The following is a 23,846-nucleotide window of genomic DNA, read 5'->3' on the forward strand; positions in this document are numbered from 1 at the left end:
TTCTAACCCTTAACCTTCCGGATCTGGAATTCTTATACCATGTCCTGAAACCACTCATCCCAAAAGCGTAACTTGACAAGACAATGTAACACTAATAATAATATCTCTAATACTTTCCAAACCTTCATTGTACACATTATACGCTTAGGTCATTAGCTCCCTATACTTTCTCATAATTATAATATTATTGCATTAAAATTATTCTTAACATTGATAGCAAAGCAGAGATCAGGGAATCACCCTTTTGTCATGTGAATTTTCTATCATCATTACGGACATATGCCATATTTTTCAACAACAAAGCTAGCTCTATAAACAATTGAATTGGACAATTATACTTCACCTTATAACTCGATTTTTATTGTGCATTATAAGTTATAACTCTACCTTAATTATCATTCATTCTATAATGAACACGTTTATTACCGACTTAATGACCATTATTCTAACTTAATAATCAACGGTCATACCATCAATTCTATTCATCAACTCTATGCCTATAAAAGACACTAATTTCTATATACACGGGAGATTCTAGATATATTCTATATACATTCTATATTCATAGAATTATTATAATATACAACACATGATAACTTCCTTAGGTTCATAAAATTTGATTTACATTCAAATTTTTGGACCAATCTCAACAATCTTATTTAAGATTTTATTTAATACCTCTTATCAAATTTTAATCTATCGTAACTTTTTATAAAGTATATACTTATACATTCAAATTGCTTCATTTTTACGTATCATAATATTTCACATCTCATAATCGATCAATGAACCAATCCAAAAACAAACTTGGCTTTCAATCAATCCGAGAACAAACTCGGTTTCAATCAATCCGAGCACAAACTCACTTATCAATTTTGCTTACTTTTTCAAAGTTCTCTATTTATACAAGTAAAATTATATATTTTATTCAACATACTTTTGCATTTATATTTTGTGTAACTAATATTTACTGATTTATTAGTTATATTCAAATCTCAATATATGTTCTATATAATAATGACATATAACAACCATGTCAATTGCATTTTTATTTCATTATGTATTATATTCTTATTGCTTAATGATTTCATTTATACAATTAAATGACGGTAATGATGAGTTCAAATCTTAAAATTGGATTTCATCAAAAATTAATTGTATATCAATTATATATAACTGTTACATTATTCATTTTATGTAATTAACTTTTATGTTATTATTTGTTTAATACAAAAAGTTAAGCAAAAACACATGCAAACATTCAAAATTTACTATTATTGCATGAGGAATTAGGATGCTTGAGAAAAATAATAAAAAAAGATGGACATAATCGCATTAACATTAATATAGACAAAATTATAATCAATTTGTATTGGTCGAGTGGTCGACTCATTTGTCTCTTTAAAATTTAAATAAGTATTGAGATTCGAATTTTTGTATATGTAACAATTCATTAACTAATGACAGATTCTTAAATAAAGTTTAAATTCACAATAAATTAGTTTTTGATGTCGAGGAAGACCAAACCAAAAAGCATCGACGAAATTGCTTTCTGATTTTAGTCAACCACATCCTCCAAATGATGACAATGAAAGTTGTTAAAGGAAGAACAACGCTCTCCTTCAAGACTAGTCTCTTTAGTTTTGAGTGAAAAATTCATTAGCTAATATTTTCAATATATTTACAAATTTCCACAGTGCTACTGAATGGAGACAAGCTGCTAGCTACGTAGTATATATTACTGTCTGGAAGGCTTTTGAATATCAATCTCACTGGAAAAAAGTGTTAGATTTTTTAATCCTATAAATTGGTGTTCCTTGGTGATTGTGAGATTGCAAATGTATTTATTTTTGGGTGGAAATTCAGGTGTAGTCGACTTCAGGTGAAATTGATACCTGAGAGCCGTTAGATAAAAATTCAGTCAAATCAGTCAAATCATCTAATGGCTCTCGGTATCAACTTCACGTGAAGTCGACTTTACTTTAGTTTTCACTTTTTTTTTTTTTTTTTTGCCATTTTTGCGACTTCTACATAGCCTTTAGTTTGCTTGCGGAACTTTGGGGGCATTTTGCCATTTTCTATGGCCTCCCAACTGTTTCTTTAATAAGGCTTTATGAATGTCATGGTAGAATCAGATTCCCCAGGCAGCCATTCATCTTTGCCAAGAGCTTAGGGAGTTGGCTCATGTTGCTTACCCATTTGTTGCAAACTAATTTTAATTATAAAAGAACAATTCCATTCAGTTTTTTAAAAATACATAGTATATTTTTTTATGTTTTTGAGTTTATAGATGTGAAAAAGAACAATTAAAATTATCTTTTGGTCAAGCTTTTCAACTTACAACAAGAAGGTACAAGAACAAAAATGGATTAATTTGGAACAAGATAGAATCATGTAGAAATTAGTTACAACTTGAACTTGATAAAAAGTTGATGTTGTGCAAACTGTACGCGTAGAACCTAACAATGATGTTGATAAACATATTGTGGCTAAGTGATATTATCATGTGCTAAAATGTTTGAAGAAACCTTAACTAGTTAAATTGATCAACACAAGTTCAAAGTGAAGCTTGCCAACTTTCCCATTGCCCCCTTGAAAATATAAATATGGGGTTTGGCTTCGTCATACACTCATACTCATATATCTTAGTTTTTTACTCCATTAGTAAGTGAACTAAAAAGAAAAAAAATTAATAAATTTTGTTTATATGAGTATAATTTTATTTTAGTTATATTTTTATATTATTATCCAAATTATTTAGTTTGATTTTGTTCATTTATTGTCCATAAATTTTAATTATATTATTCTGTCTCGTTAATTCTTATACCAAACAATCGACACATGGTTAAAATCTCAATTATGTCCACTTTCTCTATTTATACATCTCACTGTATCTAATTACCAATTTTTTAAATAGTAATATTTGAAAAATAATAAAAAATTAATTCAAACTTGCTAAAATTATTTAATTTAATATTCATTAATTATCGTTGGAATAATCATGTAATTTTCGAAGTAAGATATTATTTTTAGCATGATCTTTTTTTAAATTAATTCTTAAGTTACAATAAATTAAAACTCTAGATTAAATTATAGCAGGTGTTAAATTTAGAATATATTGATTGATTGATTCCTTTTTAAACCAGAGCAAATAATTAAACATTTTAGGAAAAGTCTAGGGGGCCACCAATTTTATCAAATTATGGCCAGTATGTAACCATTAAAGAAGAGTGAGCCATTGGATAAAATTTCACATTAATCTCATATCATTAAAAGCTTCATTGATGACTATTTGATGGCTATAAAGCCCCTAGCATTCCTCAACATTTTATTATAAGATTTTAATTTGTTTGCATGGTTTTTTTTGTTTAAAGAGTGAGAAAACAAGGGAGCGAAAGAAAAGGGCGAAAGGGGTGAAAGAGAAGCAAGAGGAGCGAGCACGTGGGAATCACGTGAGAGTTAGTTGCGAAACAGAAAATAGAAACAAGAGGTGGCGGGAGAGAAGAGTTTTAGCTGAGCTGGGATCTTCTTTCTTTCCATAATCCACATACACACACTCTCTCTCTCTCTCTCTCTCTGCGGCCATACCAATGAATGAATATAGATAGGGTCCGAACAATTCGAAAATGAAACGAAAGCCCCAACCCAGCCCATTCCCCATTAGTTTCACGAGAAAGCTGCGCAACCTAACGCGACCTCTCTCTATCTCTCCGTCTAACTGACTAGTATTCTCATCTTCACTCTTGTTCATTTTCATCATACTCAATTTTAAATTCAAATTCGAAAGCATAGGATTCTTCAACCGGAGAATAGAATGAAGGACAAGGACAAGGACAAGGAAAAAGAGGCGGAGAAGAAGAAGTACCCTATCGGCGCCGAGCATTACGATCTCTACGAGGAGATTGGACACGGCGTCAGTGCCGCCGTCCACCGCGCGCTTTGCATCCCCTTAAACGAGATCGTCGCCATCAAGATCCTCGACTTCGAACGCGACAACTGCGATCTGGTTCGCCCTTTACCTTTAATTAATTTCGATCCGTTTCAATTTGATCGTCATCGCCTAAGCTATATACGATATATGTATGTATTATATGATGTGTGATTATTGCGCGCGGCAGAACAATGTTTCACGCGAAGCACAGACGATGGTGCTGGTGGACCACCCTAACGTGCTGAAATCGCACTGCTCCTTCGTGAACGAGCACAGCCTGTGGGTTGTGATGCCGTACATGGCGGGCGGATCGTGCCTCCATATCCTCAAGGCCGCGCACCCCGACGGATTCGAGGAGGTTGTGATTGCTACCATCCTTCGCGAGGTCCTCAAGGGTTTAGAGTACCTTCACCACCACGGACACATCCACAGGGACGTCAAGTCCGGCAACATTCTCATCGATTCCCGCGGCGCCATCAAGCTCGGCGACTTCGGTGTCTCCGCCTGTCTCTTTGATTCCGGTGATAGGCAGCGCACCAGGAATACTTTTGTTGGAACACCTTGTTGGTATAACAATTATTATCTCTCTCTACCTTATTCCATACTATGAATGAATAATTGAATATCCAACTAAGCACAAAACACTTTTTATATATGTGCTTGTGAAAATGTCTTCTGAAACTACACACTGCATGCTAACAGGATGGGACAGATATCACTTATGATCGTATTTCATGATCATTCAATAGACAATTGTGTGTTCAATAACGTCATTAAGGGTCCGAGATTCAGTTGACCTTTGGCTTCTTTTTTTTCTTTTTACGTTTGTAGGATGGCACCCGAAGTAATGGAGCAGTTACATGGTTATAATTTCAAGTATGTCTATCGTTTTACCACAATTTTGTGTTGTCCATTTTCTTTCTAGTCATCATTGCGTTAGTATTCATTTCTAAGTGTTCCTTTCTTTCTTCCAGAGCTGACATTTGGTCATTTGGCATAACTGCACTGGAGCTTGCCCACGGTCATGCTCCTTTCTCAAAGTTTCCCCCAATGAAGGTGCGCTTATTAGTTTTAGATACACAAAATATTATTTATTTCAACCAACCATCTTCCACCTCATTTTAATGATTTAACTCTTCTACATGGCCAGGTACTGCTTATGACTTTGCAAAATGCACCCCCCGGCCTTGACTACGAGAGGGATCGAAAGTTCTCTAAGGTCAGCTCATGGTGAATACACTTTCAACATTAATTCATTGTTTCTTTAGTTCCTTTATTCTTACAATATTATTTTTCCTTTTTCAGTCATTTAAGCAGATGATTGCTAGTTGCTTAGTGAAAGATCCTTCAAAACGACCCTCTGCAAGCAAGTTGTTGAAGCATTCCTTCTTCAAGCAGGCTCGCTCCAATGATTATATTGCACGAACACTTTTGGAGGGGCTGCCTGCTTTAGGTGACCGCATGGAGGCCCTAAAGGTTCCATATTATTACCACTAATTTCCCCACTCCTGTTTTGTTATGAAATATATTTACAGTGCGATCTTTTCTGTTGCAGAGAAAAGATGAAGATATGCTTGCACAAAAGAAAATGCCCGATGGCGAGATGGAGGAATTATCACAGGTAGGAAATACAATTACTAACTGTTTACAGAAACTGTTACCATTTGCGCCAGAAATTTAGGCCACTTGTTCTGCAAAATCTTATTCTTTTCTCACAATATGTACTGATAAATCCAACTTGTGCTCCTTGTTGATATTATTACATCAATAAAACAGATATCTGTTCTCATTCCCATGAAAATAAACTAGTATCCACTTTCCTCTGCACATAGATGACAAGCACCTCAGTATGTTCCTTATGAATTCTTTTAGAATTATACCCAATTGTTGGTCAACATCAGGAAAACAGAAGCTGAGTAAGAAAATCTTGCTGTTCGTATATTTCATTTTGTCAAAATATGCTGTATTGCCTAACTGAAGAATGATGTGATAGATATTCTTTTATTTTATTTGCTCATAGAATGATTTATGGTTTTTTTAGTTGTTTGAGATAGTGGTTTCACAGTGTAACAAGCTTATAACATTAAGGGTGTTAATCTTCTTTAGAACGAATACAAACGGGGAATTAGTGGCTGGAACTTCAATCTTGATGATATGAAGGCTCAGGCTTCATTGGTAAACATGATGCCCGATCTTTTCTTCTTCCAATGAAGACAAGACTCTTGAAGTTAAGAAATTACTGATTAGATTTCTCATTTCTTCTAGATCCATGATTTTGATGATGCTATATCAGATATCAATCATGTAGCAAGTTCAGCTTCTTTATCTTCCCTTGATGTACAAGATAAGCCGAGTGCAAGTCATAATCCCTCTCGAAGTGTTGATCTGGTAACTATAGACATATTTTTTCTGTCTCATGATGATATTTGCAGTCTATTAGTAATATCTGCTATTTTCTCCATTCTCCCTGTTAACAAATTTCTTTTAATTGGTAGTTCTAATGGGTAATACTTCACAGGAAGATATTGATGAGCTACAAAATCAATCAGCTTCTGTTCCAGCAATTGATTACACAGTAAATGATGCCAAGTACGTTTCTGTCATTTATCTGATGTCAGACAAGTAAAACCATTTTTCTTGACATATTCAAACTGTTAAAGTTGGGATTAAAATCTTATAAAATTGTGGACCAATAGTTTTATCTAAATGGCTTGAGAAATATTTTAAATAAAGGATAGCTGTCCCTAAAATCCATAAAGGTAGTATCAAGTTAATTAAATTTACTATCATGTTTTTCCATTCTAGGATCAAGTTTGAAAAATCTGACGATGACTCTAGCATTACCAGTTCAAGCCATGAACAAAGCATTTCACTAGCTTCTCCGTCCTGTCTTGATGATCGTGTGGACCATAATGTGGGAGAAAAATCTGATGTGGAAAATGGTATGGCTATCCATTCTTTTCATAGAAGAGGATCTTCATCAAGCATTTTACCTGAAGTAACTCTTCCACAAATTCGACCAGAAAGGTGAACGCTAAACAATGCAGCGAGTTTAATTATTTTTTTTTTTTGTGGTGATTTCATTATGAATATTCCATGTTATAGTATTGTATTTATTTTCCAGTTCATTTAGTTAAATTGTTTGGAAAAACAAAATGTTCGCTTGACCATTTTTCTTTTTAAATCTGGGTGAAATACTTTTGTGTTTGATGATTGTAAATAATATGCATATTATGATGGATATTCACTGTGAAACAAGTTAATTCCAACTTTCTCCGAGGAAGCACAGAAATCATAATTATATTCACTCATCCTTCATATTTTATTCAGGAGTCTTATAAATATGCAATTTTTTTTAAATGAAATGTCCTGAAATTCTGAAGGGAGAAGGATAACATAGGTAGTGCACCTTTCTGTGTTTTACTATACCATTTCTTCTCCTCTTCAATTACCAGAACTTATATATAGATTTAAAAAAACGGTTATTTATCCTATCTAGATGTACTCTGCTATAATGCCCTTATTTCCTTCATTCAACCACTTCATTATCTCATTCCATGTCCAATCAGCATTTATATTTACTTATTTAGCAATATGAGTGACAGTGAGAAGCCACCCAATCTGCCCCAGAGCACCTCAAGTGGCAACGCAAATTCACAGACAGGAGAGGACGTGCTTACTGAACTTCCTTCTAAAATCTCAAAATCATCAGGTACTTGTCTATACACATGTTCAAGGGAGCAGCAAATATTTTTGTGCTAAAACAGAAAACAAATGATATAGAGTTGCCAATATCTTGAAGCATGCAATGGTTACTTCTGCATTTCATAATAGTTGTCATTGTTCTTGCAGCTAATGCTGAAGAGACTGATGAGAAAGCAAAGATACCAGTTGTTCAGCAGAGAGGACGTTTTAAGGTTACATCTGAGAATGTTGACCCAGAAAAGGTGAGTAATAACTCTCTTATTTATCATTTTGGAAAATTTTCAAGTGTACTGGTATACCGGTGTTTCAGTGATTTTTAACCGTTGATTTTAATTATAAAAAATATATATAATATATATAACGGTTAAAAATTACTGAAACACCGATATACCGGTATACTTGAAAACTTTCCTATCATTTTATGTTCACAAAGACTGAATACTAAGTGAAGTCCTCTTATTCAGGTGGCCCCTACTCCTGTACTGCAAAAGAGTCACAGTATGCAGGTTGGTGGGTTTTTTATAATTTTTTTCTCCCGGTAGATAGGTTGGTGGCTTTGAGGTTTCGTAAATAAGTGCATAACCCTCCCGTTTTCATTCCTCAGGTGGGGAAGATCCCCAAAGGATATTATGTTCTGGGCTAGTCCTTTTCTCCAAACAAATATGTTTTTCCTCTTTTACATTGATTCTGAATTTATTTGAATGTATGCAAACTAAGCAAATTTCACTAGGTAGGGTGGAATAGATAGATCAAAAAACGTAATGACATGCTGACATAAATTACGATTAATAATTAAGTCTTGTATAATACTTTCATCTATAGTTTTTCTTAGATCAAACAGTGTTCAAGTGTATACTACAATTTTCAAAATAATTGGCCTCCATCCAAATTGACATTTTATTTCTCTTCCACTTTATAGAGGAGACACCAGAGTCTGGATTTGCATTTAGTTTGTGAAATAATGGTGTTTGATTTGCAACTATATTTATCCAAAAGTGTTACTACCATTTTGTTATAGAAAAATGTGGCTTTAGATTTTGTAGTATTAACTTTGTTAATTAGATTAGTACTAAGTGTTGTTCTACCATATAAATCTGCTACTATATCATATGCCCTTAACATGCAAATATAATTCTTAATTTGGCATCATCTTTTTCTAAACCGTGGGTTATGTAGATTATTAGCCAGCATAGTGCTCCTGCTCCTCTGCCTTCACCATTACCGTTACTGTCAGCATCTGATGCTACTATATCATCAAATCTTTCTGGCTGTTCACTTTTCCCTTTGTTGCACTCTGTGCTGCAGACAAATATTCTTCAAAGGGTATGTTCAGCCTTATGGTGATGTCTCCTTCAGTTAATATCCAAGTGTAACCGGTTTTTTCTTTTTTCTTTTTTTCATGATCTTTTAACAGGAGAGCATTTTAAGTTTAATGAAGCAAATCAGTGCAAATGACACCACAGGTTAACCATCAAAGCTTTATGTTTTGTTTTAAACCCATTTCCGCTGTTTTCTTTACTCCTCCTTTTGCACATTTTTAAATTCTTATTTGTCAACCATGCAGCTGATGCCACGTGTATCCCAGCACAAATAGCAGCTACTGAGAAATCTTTGGTATGTAAATACGGCTCACTTTTTTTGTTGTTGCAACTCAATAATAATCTATTTGCAGATTTGTCCATCTGAGAACTTGTGTATTTGCTGCATTGCACGAAAATTGGCCTCAATAATGGATAAAAAATAATGCTAAAGTGGGGTGTTTTCAAATTTAATTTTGTAACTATGAAAAAGTTCACAAAGCTTAGGAGGTTAGCTTAATTACAAATTATAACTGCAGCAAATTTCCTATATAGATGTTTGACAAAGTTCTTAGGGTGCTAATCTAGTCCCATCTGGTCGGAAAAAAGAATAATTAAAACATAAAGTAGAGCCAATATTAAGGTCAATTACCTATATGTGACAATGGTAATCTAGAGGTCATTTGCTGCAAATCCTGTACGCTTGTAAGATACATGGAACCTCTTTTTTTTTTTTTCCTTCCTCCTATAAAGGGTCTTTTTGTGAGTTGGGGTCTTGAAAAGGAAGAGAGAGAATGGCAGAGTGTAAAGAGTAAAATGAATTCGATCTTATTCTTTAAGTCCTCCTGTTTTCTTTATTCCCCTCCAAACACTAACTCATAAACACTTCCTGGCAAGATATACCCCAGTAGTTAGATAGGAAATAATCTGAATTGCTGAGTTTTCTTGCTGTCTTACCTTTGTATTTCTTGCTTTTGTATTTACCCCAAGATTATTTTTTTTTAAAAAAAATATTTCTTACATGAATGCCTGTATAGAAGCTTTCCCTTTTTCTTTTATTGCTTAAGGAAAACATTGTTTATGCATTAATGCAGCTTGAAGCAGCTCACGATAGGGAGAAAGAGTTACTCCATGAGATAACCGAGTTGCAGTGGAGGTATTATATTTATTTATTTATATAATATAGTTGTTGCATTATCGCATGCATTATATGGTTAATTATCGGCGTGTTAAACCTTGCTTTGTGACATGTAGGCTGATATGCACCCAAGAGGAGCTTCAAAAATTGAAGACAGATAACGCTCAGGTTAGCAACATATGTTGTTCACCATATTTAAACTATGTTTTAGATTATGTATTTGACATTTTCTAACTTTCTTGTATGTCTTAGGTATGAATTCCTTCTCGAAATGCATACTTGGATTTGGAATCCAGTAGTGATTCCGTTGTTTGAGTGGATGCTTGGATTTATAAGCTATTCTTGGACACTTAAAACAAAGGTGCCAGAAGGCACTGGAATTATGACGAATACGAACTGTGTAGACGATATATCGACTGATCTATTAACTTCTAGGTCTTTTTAATTATGTAGGTGATATAACCTTTTATCGTAGTTCTCTTTTTAGTGCAGATCGTTGTTTATAATTGTTTCTGTAAATGATTTTAGCGTTATTTCCTGCTTGTAAATTATGATCCACACGGAAATGTCGGAACCCCCAACTAATATCTCAAAGGAAAACATAGGTTAATGCAACATCCAACTCCACTCTTCAGAATATGCTTTAAAACTTCTCAGTCTTCAATGTGTACTAATCTACGCTATAGCAAAACACAAAGAGGAATGCTAGGGGGCCAGCAACATTTAGGATTTATAGCCATCAAATAGCCATCAATGAGGTTTTTAATGGTGTGAGATTTCATCCAATGGCTCACTCTTCTTTGATGGTTACATGCTGGCCAGAATTTGATAAAATTGCTGGCCCCCTAGACTTTTCCAAACAGAAATATGACACAATCAAATTCTACTTTAATGACGGGGTCTTTTTTTTTTTTTTTTGAATAAAAAAACAAATATTACATACACATCACATCACATATTATATGTACTATTATCTAGTTACAACTAATACCACTGAATACTCTCTTTCCAATATATAGATCTCACATCGTAATAGATGAGATCATGTGCTTGGTACCAGTGAGCTTGGACGATCGTGATGATTTATTTGTATTGGTTTCTTTATATCATGGACTCATGGTGACAACTGACAAGTTCATGTGAATAGCAGTATAGCACCATCAAATATACACTAAATCATTCTTTATACATGCTAGATATATAAGAAATAAAGTTTTAATCTCGTAAAAAAAAAAGCAGAGAATTAACTTTTAATTAAATCGTATCATATATCAAAGCATGCCTTTTTTTTATTAATTGTATTGGGACAATGTCACACACATACGCCATCTATATTGAACTAAAAAAGGATCCAATGATGGTCAAATTTAACGCGGAAACAATTGTAAACTGGAAAGCAAAGAAACAGCGGACACCCTAAAATAAAGGCAAGTTAGGCAACTTCATTTTCAAATTCCAAGATTGCTTCATGCACTTGCTCATCCGTTTTTTACTTTCCCGGATTTTCCTATTTAATTATAAATTAATAATTCAGCTACGCATATAATGTGGTATTCACGTCAATATAACGTATTCCAAAACTTGAAGTTAACATGTCGAATAGGTCTGTGTGTGAGGAACTGAGGATCAACAAATTAGTAGCAATAATTCATTACAGGATCCGTGGCTTTTGAGGACTATGTCGCCTTTTACTTTCAGGATCTGAGTCTGTGTCGCTATGCGTGGCCTTGTTATCATCATATAAAAAACATTATTATTTTGAACTTTGTATTCTATCTATTATTATTGGATAAAATATAAACTTCATTTAAATATTTATATCTTATTTAGTAAAAGTATAAATTTGTATAGTGTTTCATATCATGTATTGTATGCATACGTAATAAAATTATATCCTACATCCTATACCCTACGGGGAATGCTAGGGGAACAATGGCTATTTTGAACAACATGAACAATCATCAATCAAATAAAAACACACTACATCTCTAAATTAATCATCTAAATTTTAATATTAAAATAACCATCCGTACACTAGTAAAATGAACATCCGATATATCTATTATTTACATTGTTTAATATTTTCATTGTCTACATATACTTTTCCATACCCTATAGTCAAAATTTTCAATTTTGTAGATTTTGATGCCTTCTTTCCTGTTGTTGCTTCCGTTCGCCGTTATCATATGTAGTATATGATTTATTTGACAGCTGCAAATGATGTGCTATAGCACTTTGATCTGAACTTAGCTAGCTCATTTCTCGATCGATAATGAGACATTGTGATTAAGAAGTGATGTTTCCTTCTTTAAATGGTGATAAAGACAGTTCTATGATTCTACACAATTTGGAAGAAATCTAATATGAATTTTGGACTGTCCGGACTCATGAATGAATCTCATCATCAAGATGTAATTAAAAAGCTTATATATATTTTAATTAATTAGGAAAATATATGTGACTTATCCGATGATCCTCTTATATTTTGAGAATCCTGCTGACGATCGAGTACCTCAAAAATTCATATTTTGATCAAACAAATGCTGAAATTAAAATAAAGGTAGCTGCAGATTTTTCTGGTGACAAAGTAGTGCATGCGTGTTTGGCATCTATTGTAAGGTAATATGCGGGGTTAGTTATTGGTGTTGTCTTATCTTGTTGCCAACTTCACAATCCACATTACATTAATCTTGCAACTTTATTATTTAGAAAATCTACTCCGATCCAACAAAATACACTCGGATTAGAAAAATAGCAGCTCAATTTATTTAATTAAAATTTTTCATTGACGGAACATCTTTTCCTTCACCTTTCCTTTTAACTATTTTATTTGATAAAATGATATGGGAAAAACGGGAAAGGTGTATCTCCCTTAGCTTAGCTTGTTTCATAATTTGACTTACCTATGTCTCCTTTTTTTTTTTTTTTTTCCTTTCTTAAAGGGGGAAAAATATATATTTTTAACATAACATAGATGTCTTTTTTTTTGTTACCGAAGATATGGAGACTCAAACCCACAACCTCTTAATTAAGTATGGAGAGACTATGCCATTTGAACTATTGCTTCTTGGCACATAACATAGATGTCTTGCCCTTTGCACTAAGAGTGATTTTATGATTATAAGAACTGAAAGTGGAATTTTAATTAAATTAGTTGAACAATGTTATCAAGTGTACAGACAAATGAGTAATAAAGTAAGACAAAAATTGCACGAAAGAAGAATGCAACATATGTATGTTAGGGAAAAGAGAAGAGAATGGCGGATTTTATTAATGATCTGTAATGTGTAATTTGTTTTTCTTTTACCAAATATATGAAGACTCGAACCCGCAACCTCTTAGATGAGTACGGGAAGATTATGCCGCCATTTGAGCTATTACTTGGCGTGTAATTTGTTTATTATAATTGAAGGTTTTATACGATATATACATGTCCGCTGAAAAAATGATAATATTATATAATGGTGGGTACTCCCATGAAGATATTATAATTGTCTTCATGTGATGATTTTTCTTTTTGACCCTTAGATGATGGAGTGTAGGGTTAGATTTTGATATGTTATAAAAGTGTTGTTTTTATTTGAAGTGTGGCCAAATCAATAAATCACACTTTTATACAAAGCATCTTCATAAAAAGATGTTTTTTGCATCTTCATTTGAGTAGCTCCCTTATATAATATATAGTAAGAGAGAGTGTGTGTGTGATTGTTTGAAGAGGTAGCTATATATATAAAGCTGAGGAAGCTGCATTGTGCGGTGACCCCATTCATCGGAGATTATTGTTAGTTCTTCCTGAATCTGAGAGAGAAGGAAAGAAAGAAAGAAAGAAAGATGTCACAGTCACGGCCAAAAGAAACGGTGTACGTGGAGCAGTGTATGGGCGTTAATGGCCTCGAGAAGATCGTTCTCAGAGAAGTTCGTGGCTTCTCCGCGGAGGTCATCATTCATTCATTCATTCATTCAATTCATTCTCATCAATACAATCCATTCTCACATGCATTGTGTGTGTTTTTCTTAATATAATACAATATGGATCTTGATGATGATGCAGGTATATTTGTACGGAGGTCAGGTTACATCTTGGAAGAATGAACTTGGGGAAGAATTGCTCTTTGTCAGTAGTAAGGTGCGTCAATTCTCCATATTATTTTATTATTATTGCTTGCAAACAATTATTTGCATTTCCTTTTCTGTGATATTCAACAAATCATTATTATCATATTATTATTAGAAATTCAAAATGCATGCTGGACATTTTCGGTGCTTGTATGCAATTTTTCATGCTAGATCTTGCTAGACATGGCTGTTGTGGTTCATAAGTTCTGTTAATAATTCAAGTTGAGTTCAAATTGTTACTTAAACCCTGCATTATCTTTCTTCTTAACATGAATCGTTGCAGGCTACTTTTACGCCTCCAAAATCTATCCGTGGAGGTATTCCGTTATGCTTTCCTCAAGTACGTGTATCTTCTTCAGCTTCAACATTTCAATTCCTCTTGCTTTTGTTTCGTCAAGTTTATCTTCTCCATATGCAGGTTTCAAATCATGGCCCTCTTGAACTACATGGATTTGCAAGGAACAGGTTTTGGACCTTAGATCCTAATCCCCCTCCATTTCCAACAAACAGCACAACCAGAGCTTTTATTGATTTGATTCTTAAGAACTCTGAAGAGGATATAAGGACTTGGCCTCACAGGTATGTGGCTTAACTTTAATAATCACTCCATGTAACTTTCAAAAATGGCCCTTAATATTGTCATACCCTTGTAGTATTTCTTGAACTTCCTTTTTCTTCACTTTCATCTTTTGGTTCAGTAAATTGGATTAAGGGACTATCTTTATAATAATTGCTTGCAGATATGAGTTTCGCCTGAGGGTAGCTTTGGCACCTACGGGAGATTTGATGATGACATCCCGCATTCGAAACACAAATACGGATGGAAAATCCTTTACTTTCACATTTGCCTATCAGACATACCTCTATGTTACTGACATCAGGTTTTACCATGGCATTGGATACTTTTTTGGTTTAATCTAATATTTCCCTCCTAGTTTATGACATCTAGCTGTTGACCCTTCTCAATTCCATTTGTGTTTCTGCAATAGCTGCAGAGTATGCACTCATGTACAAAATCACATCACATATTCTAGTCATTTGAATTGTGCATAATATGGCTCATTGTTTATAGACTTACTGCAGACATGATACTTGTAGGGTGTCTAAGATCAATATTAACATTTTATTTTGAAGCTAAATGTGCTTATATATGTTATCTTTTATGAAGCTTTTGGGACTAGTAGTCTTACTTGAGGATTGACTACAAATACAAGATGCTTAACCTGTTCTTACTTTATGCTTATTTTTAGCTTTGTAAATTTTTGGCCTTGTCTGATGTGGGAACAGAATTACATTGTTCTCTGGTATTTGTGACTTGCGCTATTTGCTAGCTAACTGTCATCATGCTGATGTACAGTGAAGTACGAATAGAAGGATTAGAAACACTGGATTACCTGGACAACTTGAAGGAAAAAGTGCGATTTACTGAACAAGGGGATGCCATAACATTTGAATCCGAGGTTCTGTGATCACCAGAGTAGTTCTTGAGTTGTTAATATTTCATCAGTTCAAATATTTAACTGTTGCGTTTTGGTGTATATGATGCTAAAGGTACACAAAGTATACCTAAGTACCCCCACAAAAATTGCCATCATTGACCATGAAAGGAAAAGAACTTTTGTATTGCGGAAAGATGGGCTTCCTGATGCTGGTATGTCTAGCAGTGTTAATATCCTTCCTTATTGGGAAGAATGATGAAATTTGACACAAGATGGTAAATGTTTGAAGTAGAAGAGCAATAAATATGAATAGGTTGCTTGCGTGTATACTATATTACTATTCAATCATTCACTTGATGCATGCATGGTCCCCTAGTCTAAAATAAACAAAATGCTTTAGCAAATCTAATTTCATTGAAGTTGTAATTTGGGATAGATTTTCATGAAGTTACATGCTTGCTTGCTTTGTTTGTATTTTGTACTAAGATAGTGAAAACATATATAAGCAAAGTGGAGTTATTTGAAACTTTGAGATAAGAAGCTGATTCTGTCTTGTATCTGCAATATGGCATTCAAAAGTTGTTTATCCGGTGGCTGATAGCAACATCATGTCTGGTTGCAGTGGTATGGAATCCATGGGACAAAAAAGCAAAGACCATAGCAGATTTAGGGGATGATGAATATAAAAATATGCTGTGTGTCCAGTCTGCTTGTGTAGAAAAAGCAATTACTCTCAAACCTGGTGAAGAGTGGAAAGGAAGGCAGGAATTATGTGCGGTGCCTTCCAGTTATTGCAGTGGCCAACTTGATCCAAAGAGAGTACTTTTGAGCTATTAGATCAATGGGATTGCCTTCGTCTTTGTACAGGTTTTTCACCAATTTTTTTATGGAATACAAAAGTTTTCAGTTTTGTATTGATTTTATCAGGCGTGATATGTGGCATAAAGCTGGAAATTTTGTTCCAGATTTTATGTGAAGCTTATCTTTATGGAATCTAATAAGTGGTGTAATTTCTCTCTTGGTTTACATCTATGTAAATCAAACCTGGATACATTCTATCCAAAAACCAAACACCAACAACAACAACAACAACACACGCACACACACACACACACGAGTTTCCCCTGCATTCTCAGAGGTAGTGGTTCATGAAACTTTTCAGTGTGTTGCAATCTGCTTCCTATCACCTAATCCATTTTTTACTGAATTAGGTATGATGCAGTTAGGTGTATTTCCTGAAGGAACTTTTGTTGTGTTAGCGGTGCTGCCAGAAAATTGTTGCTTGGATTCACTACTACCGAAATTGTGTATATGGTTTTAGCCTTGAGTGTCTTCTGCAGCTTGAGCCGGAGATGAACTAAGTTGGTGGAAAGAATTTAGTATACTTGTAGATCTACGCAGCATTTTCCATTGGAAGATTAGAACAACGCACTTGATGCATGTCTTCTTTTCTAAACATCCCTCTCCTTAATAGATAATAATAGATTTATTGCACTATTTCTTCTCTGTCTTGGTTTCATCTGCCTCGAATGCAACTAGTTTACTATTTAATCGTGCTTGCTTTCTCTGCCCTACAATTAATTCCTCATAAGGTTCCATGATAAGTGTTTTGTATTTTCTATTTTGGTCCAACCAGCATCAGCACCAATTCGACTGCCTTTGGCAAATAACTAACCAAAGGGCTGCTATATTTTCTGATGCTGCAATCCCAATTCAAGACTTACAGTAACAGCCGCGATTGATGGAAGAGACTGGGTAGGCAGCTATGAGAGTTCACATTTAATCACTTGTTATGTTGGAGAAAGAGAAGCACAAAACAACAACTTGTTATTTGCTTAATTGCTATGAAAAAAGTGAGATTTGAGACAAGATTGGTATATTTACAATAATGAGTACATTTTGAGTTACGGCTTACAAGAGACGGTTTTGTGATCCTGTAATTGTAAGATGCAGAACTCAGGAAGAAGAGTCTTATTATGATTAGTTAAAGCATGAAAGATTGTAAAAGAAGTGGAGTTGGGTTAATTGTGAAGAAGGTTCAATACGGTTTGAGGACCCTCCAGAAAGGCTGTTGCTGTTGCTGTTGCTTGCGCTTGTGTATACTCACATCACTCTCTGTTCTTCTTAGCATTTCCCACATCACTTGTATGTCCTCATACTCACATGTCTGTACATCATCCTCCAGCTTCAACAGCCCTGCCCCTGCACCAAACTTGCTTGATTAATTCAATTTCTTTGGTGTTTGTGTTGCAATTTCGATAGCATAAAGAGAAAGATAGAGAGAAGAACGAACCGTTTTTGGTGGAGTTGAGGCGTGCATAGAGTGCTCGCCATACTCGCCTCACAGGAAGAATAATCATCTTCCTCCAAATATCCATGCTCTGCTTTCTAGAAAACCACACTCTCACACACACACCAACTACAACTTCATCTCTTCTTTCACACATGAACCACCACCTTAATTAGCTCTCTGAGCACTCTTGAGATGACTTCTCAATGCTGATGCTTCTCTCTCTCTCTCTCTCTCCCTCTCTCCCTCGTTTCTGTTATAAAACCACACACATCACCGACGCCTTTTATCATATTATTATTATATTGTTGCTCCACAAATTATTTAAATATATACATGTATGATGTATGTCATTTCACTCATTCACCCTCCGATAATACATGTATTCATGGGAATAAATTCTACCACTCAACCATATGTATACTATTCATTCATGCTTTATTCGCATAGTGGAACCCTTTCCCTTTGACCTCTCTTAATCCCCAAATTTATTATTATAAAAAATCCATGGCCAAAACTTTGTGGTCCTCCTCGATATCCTTTTCGGATTTTAGCGACTAAATCTTGCTGCCCAAAACTTATCACTTTCGCACTTGTCTCACCACCATAAAAACATTTTTATCTAAATCTATGTAACACAACATAAATTTTCAAGTTGAAAAAAACACTAACAAATATTTTATGTTATAGCTATGAATTAGTAATTAAGGGGGCATGGTGTCGGCCAAACTGCCAAGTGCCAAAGTTGGTTGGCGTGGAAAGCAGACATGCAATCTTGAATCATATGATTTGATGTGATTTAAATGTTAAACAGGAATTGGTGCATTCCTCAATGTTCTTCTCTATCTCAAATACACAAACCGGAGAAGCTTCTGCTCTAACATTGTCAAACCCAACGCACCATAAACACTTTCACCTAATCTTGTAACATCATCGCCACGTATATGTTCATTTCTTTATATATTAAATTTGATATTCTTCTTCTTACTTTATTTCATTCTTTAAATATTCTCTGTTGTTATCTTATTCTTTAAATAAATATTCTTCTTCTTCTTCTTTTCTTTTTCTATAAAAAAATTTATTCTTCTTACTAGCTAATCCAAAAATGGATGATATCCATTATTTTGAGATATAAATACAAATAGAACGGAATTTCAATTTTGAAATTAGGTTTCTTTAATTTGTTGGTTAAATACTTAAATTTAGGAATGCTGAATGAATTGAATTGGTTTCCACACGTCAAATTCTGGTTCATTCTTTCCTTGGTGATGACAACTTGACAAGGCACCAAACTAGAGTACACTACTATAGCAAACGATGTACGCAATTTGAAAACTGCACCAACACAAGAGTCTTTATATAATAACACATACATCATTACATCGTATTGGATTGGACCTAAACTATGCAATTTTCAGCCAATAATTATGTGGAATAGTGATGGATTTTTCTAAACATCTTAATTATATTATTGGAGAAAGTATAGGTAACCCGGGCTGATAATGCGCGGGTAGAGATGAATTTTGGGTTAATACTCAAATTCGTCCTAAAAGATTATTTATTCTTTAAAATTAGTTTTTAAAAGATTTTTTTAGTTATATTAGTTCTTGAAAGATAAAATAAAAGTTAAATTGATCTTTTTGTTAGTTAGATAATGACGTATCACGTGGCATAATGACGTAGTAGGTTAATGCCACGTGTCACAAAATGATTGGTTGACGTGTCACTTAACATTTAAAAAAGTTATTTATAATCAAAATAGTCCCTAAAACTCCAAACGTAAGTCATTTTCATCCCTAAAATTTTTAAAATTAATCAAATTAGTCCTTATATAAATTTTTTTTTCATAATATTAAATTTAAAGTATTTTTTTATAGTACTAATTTTAATATTATTTTTTAGACCTTAATAAACAAAAATTTTTTTTATATAAAATAATAAAAATAATTAAATTATTATAAAATTATTTTGTCATTTGTAGTTTAAAATTTTATATTTTCAAATTATAATTTTTATAGTAAATTTTTTTTATTTAAACGAATTTATTAAATTATTATTGTTTATATATTTAAAAATTTAATATTTTAAATCTTACTACATAATATAATAGTTATTTTAAAATTTAAATATTTTAAAATTATTATTTTTATTATTGTTTAATATATATAGTAAAATTCAATAATTGAAAAACCAATTTGTGGAATCACTTGCTGAATCTTAATATTTTAATATATTTTTTAAAAATAACTACTATATTTATTTAGTGAGATCTAAAAGATTAAAATATTTAAAATAACTACTATATTTATTTAGTGAAATCCAAAATATTAAAACTAGTTATATACTAAAAGTTTTAATATTTTAGATTTCACTAAATAAATATAATAGTTATTTTGAATGTTTTAATATTTTAGATCTCACTAAATAAATATAGTAGTTATTTTAAAAATTATAAATTTAAAATATTAAATTTTTAAATATATAATCAACAATAAGTTGATAAATTCGTTTAAATAAAAAAATTATAATTTATAATATAGAATTTTAAAATACAAATGATAAAATAACTTTATAATAATTTAATTATTTTTATTATTTTATGTAAAGAAAATTTTATTTATTAAGGTCTAAAAATAATATTAAAATTAGTACTATAAAAAAATATTTTAAATTTAATATTATGAAAAAATAAAAAAAATTATATAATGACTAATTTGATTAATTTTTAAAATTTTAGAGATAAAAATGACTTATGTCTGGACTTCCAAGGACTATTTTAATTATAAATAATTTTTTTACATGTCAAGTGACACGTGGCATGCTAGGTGTTACTGATCTGACACGTTAATCAATCATCTTGTGACACATGGCATTAACTTACTACGTCATCATGCCATGTGGTACTTAACGTAACACATCATCATTTAACTAACGGAAGGACCAATTTGACTTATATATGTTTTATCTTTTAAAGACTAATATGACTAAAAAAAATTTTTAAAGACTAATTTAAAAAATTAATAATCTTTCAAAGACGAATTTAGCTATTAATTCGACGAATTTTTGTCCTATCCAACATTGTTCTGTAAAAAAAATTTTATGAAGATTATTTAGAAGGATATATCATATAATAAGATAAACAAAAAGCGTTAATCTGCACATAGCTAGGCTTAATTACTTAGCTTGATTACAAAGAGCCACTTGAGTTTTTTAATTGGTCAACTTCCAAATGTGACAAACACATAGATGGTGGTGGTTGGGCAATGGTGGGTGAGTCACTTTGGTCATGCTTTTCAAGTCTCGAAGTCTCTTTGCACCTAATAAATCCTAACAAAATCGTCGGTTTTGCAGAGTCAATATTCAATAGAATGAATTATAGTCTATAGACCTGTGGAATGTAGATAATAACTTACATATATATACACACGACCGTATGCTTTTTAACTTATAGATGTTGTTGTCTTATTGTTCAGTCCAACGTGGGCCACTTACTTATATATCATCATGCATATCCTTGTTTTATCATCTGTTGTTGAAAAATTACTCTATTTTTTCATCTGAAGATGAGTTCGACCTTTTGGATAAAAATAGGTAGATATCTATAATGAATATTCTAACATTTAATAAGTCAGGATAAAAAGAATATTAGAATAGTAAAATAATTCAGAATTTTAAAAAAGAAAAAAATATTTATATATAGACATTAGGTAAATGATATTAATATCATACGTATTTGTATTAGTCATTAAGCCGATAATAATAATAATTATTAATTTGATGAATTATATATAAGACTGGCAATTCATATCCTATCCGCGAGTATTCAATTCGACTACTCGATCTATTCGGGTAGGTAGACTATCCGATCTATTGCGGGTAAGATAGAGATCGATTTTAATATGCTTGAGGGTAGGATAAGATACGGATTTAGAGTGTACCCTACCCTACTCTGACTTATCCTACCTTACCTGCATCTCATATATAACACATATTTTATAAAAATTAGATATATAATAAACGAGGTGAGAGTTAAACTCATAAGCTCCCTCGTGTAATGACTTATAATAAATAAGCAACTATTAAACTAGTTAGTTAATTTAGTAAATTAGAACATTAGTTTTTTATTTTTTATTTTATTAATATGTATGAAATTTAAAATGATTGAATTTTATATTTATTTTAAAAAATTTGATATTTCTGCAAGTAGGGTAGAGTAAGGTAGGGTTTAGAACTTTAAGGTGCGGGTAAGATTAGAATTGAGAGATTCTCAACTCGCGAGTAGGATAAAATAGAATTTTAATAAAATTTTCAACCCATGAAGATTAGGATAAGGTCCAAAACCCTACCCTACTCTACCTATTGACAACTCTAATTACATATTCAAAAATAAGATAAAATAAAATTAAATTATGATTTATAATATACAATAAAAATCGAACTATAAGTTAATAGAACATTAGAACATTATCGAATTTGAATTTTATATAATATAGTAATATGTACGCTTTCTAAACTGATTTTATTTCCAAGTTTATTATAGTGTATTTTTAAACAGTTAAGTAAGAAACTTACCAGGAAAATAACTCTCATTATGTAGTTTTTAACATATATACAAAGGATGAGAAAGGAACCGTAAGTATATATATATATATATATTAATATATATATATATATATATATATATATATATATATATATATATATATCGAAATTTTAGGCCAATGTCTCCTTTCTAATAATTAAAGTGATAAACAATTACTATGCATGGATTTGGTGTGCGTGGGTTCACATACATAATCATTGGGATGAAGAAGATTCATAGGAATGTCAGAGCACTATGGAAGATTGGCATCAGCCCCTCACCTTCCATCATTAAGCACTCAAACAAGTAGTAGGTGTTGTCTAAGCTAAGAAACTTGGAATAATCTCGCTTATTATTTTTTTTTCCTTCAAAAATATATATATAATAATCTCGCTTATTAATTTACCAATTGTACACATATACATAAAGGTTTGAATTGTCAACTTAATTATTGTTTTCTTTTCCGAAATATTCTTCTAAAGAAAATGAATTATTGGCCACTTCTTGGGCAATAACTTTTCCTTCACTGTTAAGATATAAATCGTTGGTACATGAATTGATAATATAGCAACAAAGAAGCAAAAAGATGACGACACTAACACATCATAGCAAACATTAAATTCTTCATCAGCAACTAATTTGAGTTGGTCGAATGATCAGCGCTTTCGTCCACTTAAGCAAGTATTAGAAATTCGAATCTATGACGGATTAGTCGTTGACCTATCAGATTGAAGAATATTCGTAGGCAACCAAAAAAAAAATTCTTTCTTCTTTTTTTTTCCTTATAAAAGTCATAAGAATATAAAGAATATATTAAAATGCATTGACAAAAAAAAAAATATATTAGACCCTCAACTATTTTTTATCCAGGATCTTCACATTCTTGATGATAGTAAGAGTGTATATGTGAACCTATTATATGAAAGAATCCAGAAATTAATTCCTTAATATATATAGCAGTAAGCTTAGAAGCATCAAATGAAATTCAAACCATCTAGATCAGATCTGTGTGACGATATGACCAAATAAGTCATCAATGCCCATTATATATATATTTAATTACATTAATCACGTGTTGTGTGGCTGATTTACCTTTCATTGACGTGTGAAGCTAAAGTACCATGAGCTAAGTTACTTCAACTACTAAAGAATTTTAGAGTTGGTGGCCATCAATAGCTAACTTCATCATCCTACTACTTCAATTATCTCACTTGCATCACACTTTAAATTTTGATTAAGTTTGTTTTATTCCATAATAAGCAAAAGCAGGTATGCAATTATCTCTTCTTTAGTTCTTTTCCTTTTTTTTTTTTTTGGAACTTGCAATTATCTCATTTGATTGTAACT

General features: G+C 32.4%; 2 protein-coding genes across 9 annotated transcripts; both read left to right on the top strand.

Moving 5' to 3' along the window:
• The first annotated feature begins 3,401 nt into the window (after positions 1–3,401).
• Positions 3,402–10,687, top strand: LOC112740798 (uncharacterized). The gene is made up of 20 exons (XM_025789429.3): positions 3,402–4,006; positions 4,119–4,498; positions 4,763–4,807; positions 4,906–4,987; positions 5,082–5,150; positions 5,237–5,407; positions 5,487–5,552; positions 6,038–6,106; positions 6,197–6,319; positions 6,450–6,520; positions 6,737–6,958; positions 7,537–7,643; positions 7,784–7,878; positions 8,101–8,142; positions 8,813–8,959; positions 9,051–9,099; positions 9,201–9,250; positions 10,029–10,090; positions 10,189–10,240; positions 10,325–10,687. The coding sequence occupies exons 1-20, from the start codon at positions 3,815–3,817 to the stop codon at positions 10,328–10,330; spliced, it is 2,100 nt and encodes a 699-aa protein (XP_025645214.1). The 5' UTR covers positions 3,402–3,814; the 3' UTR covers positions 10,331–10,687.
• Positions 10,688–12,412: 1,725 nt separating this feature from the next.
• LOC112740801 (putative glucose-6-phosphate 1-epimerase) lies at positions 12,413–18,358 on the top strand. 8 transcript variants are annotated; one of them, XM_072215359.1, is made up of 11 exons: positions 12,529–12,691; positions 13,071–13,536; positions 13,757–14,008; positions 14,124–14,198; positions 14,472–14,528; positions 14,607–14,767; positions 14,929–15,069; positions 15,546–15,648; positions 15,740–15,839; positions 16,250–16,494; positions 16,839–17,133. In XM_072215359.1, the coding sequence occupies exons 3-10, from the start codon at positions 13,904–13,906 to the stop codon at positions 16,462–16,464; spliced, it is 957 nt and encodes a 318-aa protein (XP_072071460.1). In that variant the 5' UTR covers positions 12,529–12,691; positions 13,071–13,536; positions 13,757–13,903; the 3' UTR covers positions 16,465–16,494; positions 16,839–17,133. The 8 variants fall into 8 exon arrangements, 7 of the variants coding, with proteins under 7 accessions (XP_025645218.1, XP_072071461.1, XP_072071459.1 ...); XR_003171295.3 differs by having other exon boundaries at positions 12,413–13,536; positions 16,250–16,765; XM_072215360.1 differs by lacking the exon at positions 13,071–13,536 and having other exon boundaries at positions 12,460–12,691; positions 13,794–14,008.
• Positions 18,359–23,846: the final 5,488 nt, after the last annotated feature.

This window comes from Arachis hypogaea, chromosome 14 (genome assembly GCF_003086295.3).
Source record: "Arachis hypogaea cultivar Tifrunner chromosome 14, arahy.Tifrunner.gnm2.J5K5, whole genome shotgun sequence".
Classification (NCBI taxonomy): Eukaryota; Viridiplantae; Streptophyta; class Magnoliopsida; order Fabales; family Fabaceae; genus Arachis; species Arachis hypogaea.

Excerpts from the sequence above, each read along its gene's own strand:
- LOC112740798 (XM_025789429.3), top strand. The coding sequence starts at position 3,815 with ATGAAGGACAAGGACAAGGACAAGGAAAAAGAGGCGGAGAAGAAGAAG. Across the intron at positions 4,499-4,762 it reads TTTGTTGGAACACCTTGTTG|GATGGCACCCGAAGTAATGG; the intron begins GTATAACAATTA and ends TTACGTTTGTAG. Across the intron at positions 10,091-10,188 it reads ATAACCGAGTTGCAGTGGAG|GCTGATATGCACCCAAGAGG; the intron begins GTATTATATTTA and ends TGTGACATGTAG.
- LOC112740801 (XM_025789433.3), top strand. The coding sequence starts at position 13,904 with ATGTCACAGTCACGGCCAAAAGAAACGGTGTACGTGGAGCAGTGTATG. Across the intron at positions 15,070-15,545 it reads CTCTATGTTACTGACATCAG|TGAAGTACGAATAGAAGGAT; the intron begins GTTTTACCATGG and ends GCTGATGTACAG. Across the intron at positions 15,649-15,739 it reads CCATAACATTTGAATCCGAG|GTACACAAAGTATACCTAAG; the intron begins GTTCTGTGATCA and ends ATGATGCTAAAG.